Here is a 15,751-nt window from a genome sequence, read left to right as displayed (position 1 = left end):
GTTAATATTCCTAAAATGATTTGATTACATCACTCCCCTACTCAGAAATCTAAATTGGTCCCCTCTTGTCTCTAGGACTTGTTTTACCCAAACTTCTGATTTCATTGAAGGGAACTTCCAGGAAAGATGGGATATAAATTATTCAGCCTGGCATTTAAGGGCCTGCACAATATGGCTCCAACCTACCTATCTAGTCTTACTTTATATTATCCCCTTTTACACACTCTCATTCCAGTCAAACTGGCCTAGTCACCATTCTGCATACATGTCATTATATCTCCTGCCTTTGTGTCTTTGCAGAGATGGTTTTCCATGGCTGGAAGGCACTCCTTCCTCACTTCCATCTCATAGAATCCCTAGGTTCCTTCAAGACAAAGCTCTGGTGCCACTTCTTAGACTAGGTATTTCCTGGTTCCACCCTGTTCACCCACTCAATTGCTTTCTTCCTCTTTGTATTTAGTTATCTCTATATATATTGTATCCCCATGAAAGAATGTAAACTCCTTGAGGACGGAGACTCTTTCATGTCTGTCTTTATATCCTCAACACACACTACAGTGTCTCACACATTGTACAGGTACTTTTAAATGTTTGTTGAATTAATTTGGATTGAAATTCAGCATTGAAATAGGATGTTAGTGGAAGTCATACAGTTATTACTAGGATTGTAATACAATTTAAATATGTTGCAGTAGCTGTCCCAGCAAAGTGTTCTGTCCAACTAAATGTTAAACAAACTGTCAGTAGACTGTCTTTGCAAAAAATCTGATTGTAGACATAAAGTGGTTACTGTGGATAATATGCTTGATTACTGTCACATCCTAGCATTTTGTTCTCTAGCATTATCTTTCCTGCTATCTTTATGTCTCTCTTTTTTAGGGGGAGGGTTGAAAATATTAAATTTTTCTAGCAGGACTACATATCCCGAACATATATCCACCAAAGGAATACTACATCCCACTCCACCCCCACCCCCCACTGTCACTGCAATACAAGAACACACCACAGAGTCAGTACCTTGAGTTAGTAAGGCAAGAAATCTCCCTGTTAGCAAAAACACCTAACTCTTTTATGATGAATGTGAGGTAGGAAGGGATACAATAGCTGTTGCAAGTGAGAAGAAGCTTATTTGCTGCATTTCTTGTAATGTTGTGGTTCACACCTGGTCCGAAGAGAAATCAAGGATAAATGAAGAACTTCCAATCTGTAAACTTAATAGGTTCGCTCTAACCTTGATGCCAGCAAGAGTCAAGATCATCCCTTACTATTTCCTTAAAAACCCTCCAAGAGAAACAACCTGGGAGAAAAACCACTGGAGTGCTCCCAGTGATCTGTCCAGAGTCCTGACCCCTTCCCTGACCCTTTCTAACTACTTGGCTCTTTGTCTTGTCCCCAGTCTCCCTGACCTGCTTATCTTAACTACTTTTGACCTTGCCCACTCTCTCATAGTCTGACACCTTGTCTTGTCTGCTTCTGCAGTCAGGTTGCCTGGAGCCCTGCTGACTCAGAATGTACAACTGCACTTCTGGTTTATAGCAGCACTGTTGATTGTTTAAGAAAATAATCACTGAAGAATAAAGTGCTTCTTGGGTTATTATGCCCAATGATTAAACAGAAAAATCATTTTTATACCAGTTCTGAAACAGCTCCAGACAGGCATTACTGGCCCCATGCAAAGTTGTGAAATACCGTTGATAGCTAAAGAAATCCTCTAAGAACAAATCTCTTTTGTAAGGAAGTCTGGTGATAATGATATTGTCTTGTTTTGTTTCATATATATACATACATGCATTTTTAAATTTTTTATATTTATTCATTTTGAACTTAAGACAAAAAAGTCCATGTACATAGCATAACATAAAAAATATTTAATATAAAACCATGAATTTCATACAATTTACTTTTTATTAAAAAAACTATGCAATAAATATTAAACATCATTTTCAATGCTGCACTGCTTTTCTATGTTTCCATCTAAGTTTTTTTGTTTCCTTTTTTATTTTTTAACTTCATAAATTATGGGGGAGCTGCAATGGCTGCCCCTTTGCTCAATAGAACACAGATTATTCTTTGCTACTTTATTTTGAGAAGGGGTTGTAAAACTTCTGGAAGCCTGTTAGGGTAGTTAATAGATAATCTTTAACAATTCAATGCAAATTAATTTTTTATACAACCTTGAGCTTCAGAGGGCAGAAATCTGGGGAAGGGAGAGGAATACCAACAGGAGAACTCTTTTTCTGCCTCCCAAACAGCTGTAACAGTGAAAAAAGCACTGATTCTAGAATAGGAGGACCTGAGTCCAAACCTTGACTCTAACACTTCTGTGGGATATTGAGTAAATTACTTAATGTTCCCAGGTCTTCATTTAAATAAATTCAAATAAAATGGGTTGTACTAGAGGTCTCATGAAGTCCTTTCCAGGTCTTGAGCTATGATCCTATGAACTATAGAGTCATATCAGTCACAGTCAAGTTCATCTGCTGGCCCATCCATCACCAAACTCCTCATCCTGTACCCCTGCCCAATGGAACAACAGGATTATATGTGTGTGTACCAGTCTTGTTTATCCTTATGTAGCTTGTTTTGTATATATTAGTTTGCATGTTGTCTTCTCCCATTAGATTGTAAACTCCTTGAGGGCAGGAGCTGTCTTTTGCCTTTTTTTTTTAATCCTAGTCACTTAATACAGTTCCTGGTACATAATAGGCATTTAATGAATGTTCATTAATTGATTAATAATACATGTTAAGTTTAGAGCATGTGTGACAGTTTTGCTAGTAGTTACTTATATTGTGGTATTGAAAACTCTTTTTCCAAAAATCCAAAAGGCATCTTTTTGCTTTCTCTGTTAGGTCTACCTTGGGTAAAAAAAGTTTCTAATGATAAAATGGATTTTTGAAATTCCTCTTCTGTAATAGAGGTATTACTGTAAATGAAACTGTCTTTGGTTTTACTTGAATGCCTTTTTTCACCTTCTCTGACCCCATTATTGAGGTAATTTTGAGGACATTCCACCCCTCATATACTCACCTTTAGCCATTGACCTCAACCATTCACATGGTTGATGGCTATCCTTCCAAAATGCAAAACAAAACCGGGACTTTTGTAATTCATATTCAGAGAGGAGAGGCCAGTTATGATTTTCTTCATGATTTGTCCAAAGATAAATTATTAGGTGATAGGACAAGAAAACAGAGTATGGGCCATTTTCCCAATGTCCCTTACTTGCCTCTTCTCTTCAGTTAGCTGAACGAAGAAGGCAAAGAAGATAGCATGGCTGCTCCTACCCAGATCTACTTACCTGAGGGACTCTAGAAAACCAAACTTCTGTCACTAGTTTGCCAAATCTATATAACCCAAACGCCCAAATAATTCTGCCAAATCATGTTCAAAGGAGTCAGGTTATTATCTTTATTTAACTCACATTCGATAAATACATAAACGCAAGGACTTTTCCCTTAGTATTGACCCAACCTTAAAGAAAGATAGATTTTGGCTTTAGGTAAAGAAAAACTTCCTAACAAAGCTTTTTTACCCAAAAGTGTAATGGACAGCCTCCATTATTTCATATTATCACATATTAGCCTTATGAGAGATCAAAGACTGAGTTATTGGTATATGTTATTGGATATATTCTGTGGAAAGGATTCTAGTTCAGATAGGCAGGTCTCCTTGTTCAGAATTTAACTAAATGACTCCGAGGTTCTTTCCTTCTGTGAGATTCTGGGATTCTGTGAGAGTACAATTGAACTACCTTGACTAACATTAAATGCAATCATCTATATTACAAAGTAATCATTGAATGGAATTTAGGTGTTGTATTTTGCATAGTTTTATAGTAAATCATATTGATGATAAGGCTAGTAAACTTTTATTCTTCTAAAAGGAAAGTTGCTTCCAAAAACTAATTTGGATGAATCTCAAGCCTATTTCTACATTTCATCACATATTTGATCCACTTTTAGAACTAAATTAATTCCTTCATCTACAATGTACCATATCTTTTATCTTTGTTTCTGATTACTTCCCTGGGGGAGAAAAACAAAACAATGAGTTTTCCTAGTAACCCTGAAGAAATAATCCAATTACAGAAGGCCAGAAAGGCTTCTGCTTTGACTTTTAAAAGAAAAATGCTAACTCAGCTAATTTCTGATTATAAAAACCCCTCTTACCAGAAATACTATAAGGCATTAAGACACAGTTGGATGTTTTTGAACCTCAAAGGTAAATGTATTTTGAGTCTGGGAGACTTTCCCACAACCTTCCCCCACACACACTTTCCACCCAACAGGGTGCAATAGCACTGGCATTTTCTGTGTGTCTAATGAACTTGCCTTTCTCTTTGTTTACTTCCTTGTTTCTACATCAGCATCATCCATCATGTCAGCAAAGTCCCAAGAATAAGGTTTGTAGTCAATTGTGGCTTCCTAACCAAATGATGAGCACAGCACTGGGCCAGATTCAGGTCTGAGTCATGAATGAAAAACTGAACTGAGGGAAAATTCTTACTTTTGGCACCTTTTGAGCCCAGACAATGGCTGGGTAGTTTCATTTCTTTACTAGAGGAAAGGAGTAGAGAGGAGGACAGGGTGGAAAGAGAAGGAAAGATAGTAACTTTTGGTGTTTAGGGGAATTGGTTTTTGCTGTTTTACTGTTGCTGTTGTTTGTTTTACTTTTCACATTTGTGCTGTGTGATAAAACAGAGAACCAGAGTGGCAACATCCTATCCACTCTTGGATCTCACGTTCCTTCTTTCCTGCCCTCAGGAAAATGTAAAACAGGGAGAGGTTGAAGACTGGATTCTAAATTCCTACCCTTTACCTCCACTCTTTCTTACTTCTCTGGGGGAGTCTCTGGTGCTATGGAAAGAGGAAGTGACTAAGAGCTAGAAGAACTAATCCTGGTTCTGACACTCACTCGCCGTTAGAATCATGGGCAAGTGTCCCAATCGTAAAATAAAAGGGTTAAATTGAACAACTGCTAAGTTTTCTTCTAGCTTCAATGAATATGGAAATACAGTCTATGATATTCAGATTGCTTTGTTCTTTAGAGCACTAAACAATCTTTCCCATTTGAGTTAGTTGCCCTCATTCCCATAGATCCTTCTAATCATCCTGCTTTTTCTGGCTGCCCACCTAACTTCCATTCAGCACCAACTCAGGCAGAGGAAGAACCTTTCCTGATAGAGTCCCAAACACTGCTATTGGACTTCAGGCCAAAACAACTGTCAACAAAACCATTGCCCCATCCAGCTCATGTAGTGGCTATTGTCTTGATGCTGGGAATGCTTTTGCCTAACTCTCTCTCTTACAACTTTACTTAGATCTTTCTTATTCCATTAAATCACCCTGGATTCTAGCTGGCATTGTCCTCAGCAGATCTTGGCTCCAGTTTTCATGAAAAAAAAAATCTTAAGCTATTCCTCTAAAATTAATATCAGCATTGTTAGAGAAAGTCTACGTTTACAATTTTTGGTTACACTAATGAGCTGTGTGATTCAGCCATGCTTCTGGGTCCCTGCCCATAGCAGTGCCTCATGGGCAGCCTCTCACTGGTGAGCTAAAGGTTATGTCTTGAAACTTTACCCTGCAGTCTGCTGCCAAGCATGCTGTTATACCCCAAGTGTTTAATGCCTGACTTCTTTCAGTACTAGCATAAATTGCTTAAGTAGATAGAACAAGTAATCACCTACTTGTGATTTCAGGGATATGAGGAAGGCCCTCTGGCCCCACAAATAATTCCCCCACTAGATTCACTGATACCTGGAATTCCTTTGGAAGAGATTCTTGCCTCTTTCAAACCTTAAACTGATATAAAAATGCTAGCTTTCCTCCTCCTCATCATCGTCGTCATCCGTCTAGGATAAAATACAGAATTTTTAGCCTGACAATTAAAGACCTCCACAATCTGTCCATCACCTACCTTTCCAGTTTTGTTTCATATTGCTCCCTCTCACATAATCTTATGTTCCAGTCAGCCTGGCAGCTAGTTGTTTCCTAGGCATAACAGTCTATCTCCTCCATCATTGCTTTTGTAGAAGTGGTCTTTTAGTCTATAATGCACTCACTACTTACCTTTGCCTCATATAATCTATCTTCTTTCAGCATCCACTCCGGTGCATCCTCTGACATAAGGGCACTCCTGATCTTCTATTATTAGCACTCGCTCCTTCTTGTAATCACTTTGTAATTATTTATATACACTTTGTATTTACTTGCTAGTGTGTATTATGTATCCCCATAGAAGAACGTAAGATCCTTGAAGGCAAAGACTCTTGTTTTTTATCTTTGTACTCCCATTGTCTAGTGTGGCACCTTCGTAGTAGGCACTTTAAAAATATTGTTGAATCAAATACCAGTCCATTAGCCCTGGTGAGTCTAACATGACTTGCTCTTGACAACCCCCATGCTGACAAATTTCTAGAGAACAGTATTAAAGGGAAAGTTTCTGAGCATCCAGAAAGAAAAGTGTTGGTTGTACGTGGACTTGAGCAAGGCACTAGTTGAATTCAAACCTGGAGCCAACAAGCCTAGGTGACACCATGGAGTGACACCATAGCTCAGTACTTCTCCCAAGACAAGCATCCAAGAAAAGTAGCTACCTCTACCTTGGGATTCATCAAAAGCTTCTCAATTCAAGATCAATTCACCAAAAGACTTTGCCAAGGAAAACCTCAGTTCATCTTCCTAACTTATAGGATGATAGGTTTAGAGACAGAAGGAAATTTTGAGACCATCTAGTCCAACCACTTCATTTTACCAGTGAGAAGATGGAGACCCCAAAAGATAAAGGGACCTGTCCTAGACCAAATGAGTAGCAAGCATAGAGCAGAGATTTAAATCCAGACCCTTTGATTCCTAATACAGTCAATGACTCTACCTGTTTTGGTAGGTTTTGAGATTTAGAAAAGACAATATAAACCAACTACCAGTTGCTTGCAGTTCTAAGAGTGGCTACCTGTCATACTTGCTAGGTGCGGGAAATAGAGTCAGGAAAACCTGGATTCAAATCCTACCTCTAACATTCACTGGCAGTGTGATCCTGGGCAAGTCACTTAACTTCTATGTACCTCAGTTTTCTTGTGTGTAAAACAGAGCCTCAACAGGGTCATTGTGAGGATCAAAAAAGATAATGCAAAACTCTTCTTTAAATGTAAGGTAAATTATCATTATATTTAGAAAATGAAGAGAAAAAAAGGAAGAGGTAAAAAAGATGCCCTGGTCTGGAAGGAAGGCTCATTTCCTTTTCTGCTTACAGTCATACAGTCAGGGATGAGGTGACAGCCTGGATATACTTAAGTTCTTTTAACCAGCCAGAATTGTGCTCAGAGCAGATATCACTTAAATGAAAAGGGCACCTGTAGAGCTCCAGCTCTGAGAAAGTCCATTCTGGGATAAGATACAGGCCAGAGGCCTGTTCTTGCCCTTGGGCTGATAACTCTGCACATGGGCTCTTCATCCCTCCCTCGGCATGCATGGTATGCACGTGCTGCTCAGGAGGAAGGCTCTTCAAGCCTCCTCGGTATACACGTGCTCTCTCCAACACCCCCACGGCACACACGTGCTAAATACCACCTGTGGGCTATTAACACAATATTGTTTAAGGCAAAAGTGGAACAAAGGCTTGAGGAAGTCATGCAAAGGAGAACTAAGCATGAGGAAGTCATGCATTATGCAAATGCCTCGCACGTGGATTTGTTGATTCTGCTTGCCTAAAAGGTTTATAAGCCCTGTACCTCAGGTAAATAAATGGAGCTGTTCTTTACTCTTCCGCCTGGCCCATGTTTTGTGTTTTTCTTTTCACTCTCCATGGCATTCAGCCATCTCTGGCCATTTCCGCACCACAGCTGCTGGCGGCAGGCACCTTCATGTTTTGTTCTTAGGAAAGAATGGTAGCAAGTCAGTTGACAAATTTCTGTCTTCTTTTTCACTTAATATAAAACTAATAAAAAACTAATAAAGAAAGTTAAAGAAAATATTTTTATGGTATTAATCAGGACATCTCCCTCAATGGAAGACAAATAGAAAGTTTCTGAAGAATGGATGAAATTTTCCTATCAGTAATTGACAAGCATTTATTAAGCACCTACTAGATTCAGAACACTGTGTCATATATTGGGAAAAATACAAAGATTAGCTAAGACATGGTCCCTGCCCTTGTGGAGCTTATAAGGTACCTAAAGTGTACATAAAAAAATGCATATAAAGTGCTGTGGGAAGCCCAAAGGGGAAATGATTGTTACCAACTTGGGGAATCAAGAAAAAGCTTCCTGGAGTTGATTCTGATATTAAAAAGGGTGATGGACTTAAGAGTCAGAAGTCCCACGTTCGAATTCTGCCTTTTTTGCCATCTGTACTATTTACAGAATTTTCCTAGCATTTAGAGACCATCAAAAGCAAAGGGACAGGAAGCTGGAGAAACACAGGGGATGTCTGAGTGATGATGAGCAGTCCATTTTGGCTGGAGCAGAGAATAAGTGGGTAGAAATCACGTGAAATAAAGCCACAAAATAAGGGAGCTGCCAAAGGCCTTAAAATTCCAGGCCGGGTACTAAGTAAGTAAGAGGGAAGGAATCACTGAAATATTTTAAGCAAGGAAGTAACAACCTGATCTCTACATAAGAAAGATTTGTCTAGCAGCCTGGCAAAGAATGGTATAGGAAGAGGAGAATGTAGAATAGAAAAGATGTTAGGAGACGATTATTCTAATTAAATGTTAGAAGGCTATATTATTCTAATACAATAATTCAGGCAGTTAGCAATGAAGGCTGCTAAGGCAGGGGCAGGGGGGACAGGGAAGAGATGAAGAAGGTATTTCCAAGGTAGAACAGGATGGTTGGTCATCACTATCATCATAACTGCTGACATTTGTGCAGTGATTTAAGGTTTGTGAGCCCATGCATACATTCTCTCATTTGGTCCTCACTATGACTAGATATGAGGTGAGGAAAAAAGAAGCCAAGATAACATCAAGATTTCAAACCTGGGTGACTGACTGAGTGAGTGGTGCCATTTTCAGAAATATAACTGGAGGAACAGGTTTGGGAAAGAGATTTTCAAGCTCAGTTTTACACGTATTAAATTTTAAGGGACATCTAGGGTGGATAGCCTATGATAAATTAGAAGAGCCCATCAAGAGCTCTGGTGAGAGAGAGGTCAGGCTTGTAGATACAAATTTTAGACTCATCTGCAGAGAGGAGGTAGTCAAAGCTGTGGAAGTGAATGAGATGGCAAGGTAGAGAAAAGAGTAGAGACAAAAAAAGAAAGCTGAAGACAGAATCTTAGGGAACCTCTACCTCTAAGGGGTTAATAAGAGGATGAAGAATAGTCATTTCTTTTTGATAACCAGTACAAAATTAAAATCAATGCACATGACTAATTCTTTGCCTTAGTAATATTCCAGAGTCCCCAATTTTCTTTGCTTGAATTGAATTTACAGGTCAAATTTACAATGGAATTAACTTTTTTTGGAGGGAGGAGAGACTTTGGACTTATGATTTCATCAATAAAGGGTAGACTCCCAGGATGGAAATCCTGCAGTCATAGAGAGTTAGTTGCCTGGGACATCCAGAGGTTAAGTGACTTACCCAGGATCACACTGCCAGTATGTAAAACCTAAGTCTTTTTTGATTCCAAAGTCAGACCTCTATACATTACAATATGCTTACTTTCATAATTTATACTGCATAGAAATTTACCTATAGCTATAGTAAACACCAGGCCTATAGAAAAATGTTCTACTGTGGCCAGTGTGCCTCAGATGGAGAAGGAAGGAAGAAAAAGAAAGAAAGAAAAAGAAGAAGAAAGGGAGGGAGGGAAGGAGGGAAGAAGGAAGACAAACAGAGAGAAAGAGAAAGAAGGAGGGAAGGAGGAAAAAAAGTAGAGAGAAAGAGAATGAGAAAGAAAGGAAATGTTTTCATTCAACAAAGAGAAAAACAACCGGTAGAACAAAGAACCAGGATAAAAGTAAAGAAATTTGTTTGGGGGAAAGCCAAATAAACTAAAACGGTTTAAGGAATAAATTGGTGGATTAATTCGAATCATGGCCAGGTGCTATGAACATAATTCAGTAAATGCTCAGGAACCTGCCAAGAAAGAGAAAAATGTGTTGCTTTTGAGATCATTTCCCAGCAGCTTCATAAAAGAAAACTGATTACAGGAATTTAATAAGTAAAACAGAGCCAGAAATATAGTAATCAAATGAGTTTTTAATTACATTTTAGGCAGAAAAAAATTCCAATTTGTACTCCTGGGATCAAAAAAAAAAGTCCTAGAGAAATGCTTTTGTAGCTTGAAAATAAAATAAACACTAATTTCCATAGGAATTATCCTAGTCAGTTTAATTAAAAGACTTGATCAGAATGAAGAGCAACCTGCGCCAAACTATACCAAATACGGCAGTGGCAGTTGTCGTATCACATAAATGTCTGAATGAAGACCCACTACTGAGAGTGCAGAAAATGTCCATGGTGAGTATTTCTCACAGAAATAAAAGGAATTTCAATTACTACCTATGGAAGGGGAAGTTAGAGTGTTTTTTTATCAAATAGAAGTGCTAGTGCATTGGATTATAAAACAGATGCGAGAAAAGGAATCCTTTTCACTTATTTGCAGCAAATACTATGCTTAGGCCATGTGGAACTGAAGAGCTAGCGCTTTCACTATGGTGGGCAATTAGTGTTGACCCAGTGACCTGCTCCTTCCTGAGCTCTTTAAAAACCTGACACTGGCCTCCATCACAGGATCATGGAGCTAGAGCTAGCAAGGACTTCAGAGGCCTTCCAATCCAAACCCCTTATTTTACAGGTGAGGAACCTAAGGAGGTTAAGAAACTTGCCCCGGATCACACTGGTAGTAAGCTAAGAAGTGGTCGATGATGTCCCTTCTATCATATAGGACAGGGCTGTCCAACCTTAGGTTATCTTAGGGCTGCATTAAGATAAAATAATTACTCGAGGGCCGCACCCAAAATAAAAAATACGGTACACTAATAGAAAATGGGGGGACAGGCAAAGGCGTGAAGCGTGAAAGCAACACAAAACAACAAAGCAGTATAAAGGTAGGTGCATACTGACTAGTCTGCATCGTACAGATAGAATGCATCCCACAGATTGACTCAAAATCCCGTGCAATACGTTCTGTCCGTAATACTGCTTAAAAACACCAAAGAAAATTAATATCAATGAGATTATTTATTAGTGACAGAATTTAAAAATCTAACGTGCATTCCATGAAAATTATTATTTTATTTTTTTCGCTCGTGAAAATTAAAACCCACAGGCAGGCCACATAAACTTGCACTGCGGGCCCAGCCCGCGGCCATATTTTGGACAGCCCTGATGTAGAATGATCATGCTGTTGTCAGTAACTGGATATGCTCTTTGAGTTGTTTTTCTAGTAATAGTTCTCATTTTGATGACGATGATGATGATGATGATGATGACGACGGTGATGATGAAGAATGACATTTTTATTACATCCTAAGATTCACAATATGCTTTAGAGGTGTTGTAATTACATAGAGACATTCACATTTCACTAGTCTCCCTTGTGATTCATGGACTACTTCTAGACTCATCCTCAGGATTAGGGACACAGTCTGTTACCACAGAAATGAGAGGAGCTGACTGGCTCAAACGAGGAAAAAGGTGACTCACTCTCACCATTCTAACTACTCACTCCACCAGGCACCAGGAAATTCAGAGAGAGGAATCTTCTCTTAGTTACTTTTCTTGTTTTGTCCCAATGCTTCCTGGTACCATACTCTCTCAGTTATGCATTATTTATCTATGGCTTCAGAGAGGAATGTGCCTCACAAAATGTAGTTTAAACATGGCCAGTATCACTCAAAGTTATTTATAAAGGAAGTGCCAGAGTGTGAGGACTTACCCTAGTGTGATGATAATGGCCAACACACTCTCAACGAGCTTAGTAGTTTGAACCTTCAGTGTTTTCCTCCTTGGTACACAGGATACTTATTGATCCATAATTCGTTCAGTTAAAGTTTATGAAGTATCTGCCATGTACAAGGAACTTCATGGGTACTAGAGAATGACAATAGTCTCTGCCCTTACAAAGCTCTAGCAAAATGTGTGTCTATTAAACTGAAGGCTTTTAATTCTCAAAAAGAGAGTCTTCTGGTCATTCAAGCTGTAGGGCCAACCACTGTTTCACATATTTCAAGAACATAGTTGATTGTTGGTAAAGATATTAAAGTCAAATCATAGGACCATAAATTTGGAGCCAAAAGAGAATAGGTCATCCACTCCAACACCCTTATTATGTAGGTGAAAAACTGAAGGGGATAGAGGGGAGGGTTGAATTCACATCCTCTAACTCTAGAGGGGGCTTCCATCTGTTGTTTTTTTTTTTTCATTTTTCAATCATGTCTGGATCTTCATGACCCCATTTGGGGTGTTCTTGGCAAAGATACTGCAGTGGTTTGCCATTTCCTTCTCCAGCTCATTTTACAGACGAGGAAACTGAGGCAAACAGGGATAAGTACTTGCCCAGGGTCACATAGCTAGCAAGTGTCTGAGGCTGGATTTGAACTTGGGTCCTCCTGACTCCAGGTCCAGCACTCTATCCATAGCACCACCTAGCTACCCTTAATGCTTCCATCTACTTTACCAAGAATCTATGCAATTTTTCATGTTTAACGTGTTATTTCCTTTTTTCTTGTCTTTCTGTGAATTGGACCCTCTATTTTGTGTTCTTAAAATTCATTTATAATTACTTATGCTATGGAGCAGAGATCCCTGTCTCGTACTGGATTTTCCACCCGAGAAAGTCTTCCATAAGATCCCCGCTAATACAAATGACAGACCCACCAAGTGATTTCCAAGTTATTTTTTTCCTTTCCACTAAAGACATCACCAGACATTTCTCAGCCACTCAAAAGGATTAGAGCTGTGAATGGCTCCTCACCTCTACTCTCTACTCCTTCATATTACTGCCCAATAAAACTTATACACAGCCATAGGCATAATAAAAATAACTCACATTTATATGGTGCTTTAAGATTCACAAAACACTTTGAACCCGTAAGAGAGGGAGTAGAAATACTATTGTTTTCCTCTTATAGATGCCTTTCCCAATGTCCCATAATTAGTAAGTGTTAGAGACCCCAGGTACTCCTGAATTCAGATTCAATATTGTATCTAGTAAACCACATCTCTGTCTACTTTATCAACTACACCACAGAGTATAACTTTACACACACACACACACACACACACACACACACACGCATGCCAATGGTGGGGAGAGAGCCACCTTTATATGTGCAATTTGCTCAGATGATTTTATTCCTACTGCTACAAAAGAAACAAGAGGTGGGTAATAAATAGTTTTCGATATTTTACTAGCCAAAAAGCTACATTCTTTGGAATTCATCTTGGAGGTTACCTGACATCAGTGAAAAGTAAAAGAAAGCATGGCTAGAGGAAAAAATAATGGGTTCATAATTCATGCTTTAAATTTGCTTGAATTCATGTTTGAAATTTATTCATTAAAGCTCATTTGCCTGACATCCAAGGCCCTCCAAAATCTGACACCCCTGTACTTTATCTCAAATGACTCCTCATCCCAAACTAGACTACCTGCCTTCTCCTCATCCTTCACTTTTCTGCCTTTGGATTCTTCCCCAAACTCTGCCCACAGAAATCCATTTCGTCCTTGAAAGCCTACATCAAACGCCACCTCTTTCATTAAGCCTTTCCTTCCCGATTTCATCGTCCATAATGACCTTTCACTTCTCAGCCCTTATGTAGTACTTTATATTCATACATTTTACCCATTTATGATATAATATTCTGTACTAGTTACTTGTGTGTCTTGTACCCCTTTGAGATTGTAAGGTCTGTGAAAATAGGGACCATTTAATCTATGCATTGTATCTCTGATCCGAGAATGAATGGACTCTTTTTAAAAGTGCAAGGAATATTGAAACATCTTATGTAAAAGTATAATTCTTCCTGACTAGTTTATACAGTGTGTCTTGACACTTAAACAAATGTGACAGATGTGAATGTAAAGGTTTCTTATTTCAATAAGATATTAAGAGAGTCTTCTGATTTGAAAATAGGCCATCCAATAGAAATAGATGTCCAAGGATCTGCAAGCTATCACCTGATTTGATCTATTCATGAATTACCGTTATAAAAACACCTCCATATCAATACATTTTAAAAGCCCAGATAATAGTGCTATCATTGTCTCTTTAATCCTAGCCATGCTTCAAAAGGATAAGATTGTCATAAAAGTCTTTCTTATTTATCTCCTATCATGCTGTCCAGAAAATGATGGGAAGAGAGCCACCTTTATCTGTGCAATTTGCTCAGATGATTTTATTCCTACTGTTACAAAAGACACACTTAATAAATACTTTTTGATATTTTACTAGCCAAAGAGCTTTGTTCTTTTGACTTCATCTTGGAGGCCACCTGACATCACTAATGAAAAGAAAAAAAAACTATGACTGGAGGGAAGAATAATGGGTGTGAAATTCGTGCTTCTCACTCTTAGAAAAGGAAGCAACTCTGAACCCTCTGACTTTGATTCTATCCCTCCTTCAGAAGCTTCTGTCGGCAGGCTGCTTCCTAGACTACCATGTGAGTCTTAGACACATACTTATTACCCCTTATTCAACAACCTGGGAGGTGCAGACCTGGGATTTCATTGGAGAGAGCTCATGTTGAGCAAATGCCTTTTATCAAGGCAGACTGTTCTGCAACGTAAGGCTTTCCTGAGTGTCAGGGGACATTGAAAGGTTAAGTCACTCGCCCAGGATTATACAGCCTGTACATCTCAGAGGTGGACCTTGAATTCAGGACATGTTGACTCTGAGGCCAGCCTGCTATGTATAATACTTACTTTAGACTTATTCCTAAATACTTATTTATTACCATTTACTCAATGATTATGTCCACCCAAATCACAATGAATCATGTTCCTTATAGCCAGTTTCCTGTTGAGAAATAATATCAATAACTCTGGTTTTCTTTCTCCCTGCAAACCCCCGACCCCTCCCCCCCTTTTTTAATCTCTTTTAGGCCTTAGTAAAAGTAAATGTGAAATTGAAGCCCATGCTGGATTCTATTGCTGTGAACAGGAGTAAATGGGAAGAGCTGCACCAGAAAATGTTGCTTTCTCAGACACCTCCGCCTTCCTCCTCTTCCAGCCTCACTGTGTCAGTGGAAGATATCAATTAAGCCTGCCTGCTTCAATTGCCACTGCAAAATGACTGGTCCTCAAAAGACTTTCTTTGGCTTTGCCGCATTTTTTTTAAAGCTGCCGCAGACAAGCTTGGGGTGCTGGAGATGATCCCATTAGCCAGGAAGTGGCTTTCTCCTTTGGCTTTAGTCATTCTCAACAGCAAGCGGACCTGAAATAATACAGGAAGACAGGAGGCACAGAGAGTGGTGTGGATGGATGTTCAGATGAAAGGGCCACCTTTCCACTGCTGCTGTACAGAGAATATTTAAACCATGGCATCTAAGGCAGAAGAAAAGGTCACTGACCCAAAGCAACAACAGCAACACTGTTGGGTTGGTCAGTGCTCACACTAGAAGTTAAGGGAGTGCAGAATTACAGGGTGTTTTACATATCACACCACTATCTGTTATAAGCTAAACACTGCCTGCTTTTCTGTTCTATGCTTGCTTTTGCTGTTCTCCCTTTTATGCCAGAATGTCCCAAAGACTTTCCTTTGTATGCTACAGAATTTTTTTTTTTTAATAATGAAGCTTCTT

The 15,751-nt window shown here is 39.0% G+C and overlaps 1 protein-coding gene across 1 annotated transcript in view; it reads left to right on the top strand.

Moving 5' to 3' along the window:
- The window catches only part of PDE11A (phosphodiesterase 11A), a 485,178-nt gene extending 469,967 nt beyond the window's left edge, over positions 1-15,211 (top strand). Inside the window, exon 20 of the mRNA XM_036745320.1 lies at positions 15,053-15,211. Coding sequence (XP_036601215.1) covers positions 15,053-15,211 — 159 coding nt within the window. The remainder of the gene's footprint in view (positions 1-15,052) is intronic.
- The last annotated feature ends 540 nt before the right edge of the window (positions 15,212-15,751 follow it).

This window comes from Trichosurus vulpecula, chromosome 2 (genome assembly GCF_011100635.1).
Source record: "Trichosurus vulpecula isolate mTriVul1 chromosome 2, mTriVul1.pri, whole genome shotgun sequence".
In the NCBI taxonomy this organism is placed as follows: Eukaryota; Metazoa; Chordata; class Mammalia; order Diprotodontia; family Phalangeridae; genus Trichosurus; species Trichosurus vulpecula.
Note: the sequence above shows the minus strand (reverse complement) of the source record. Positions and strands in the feature narration are given on the sequence as shown.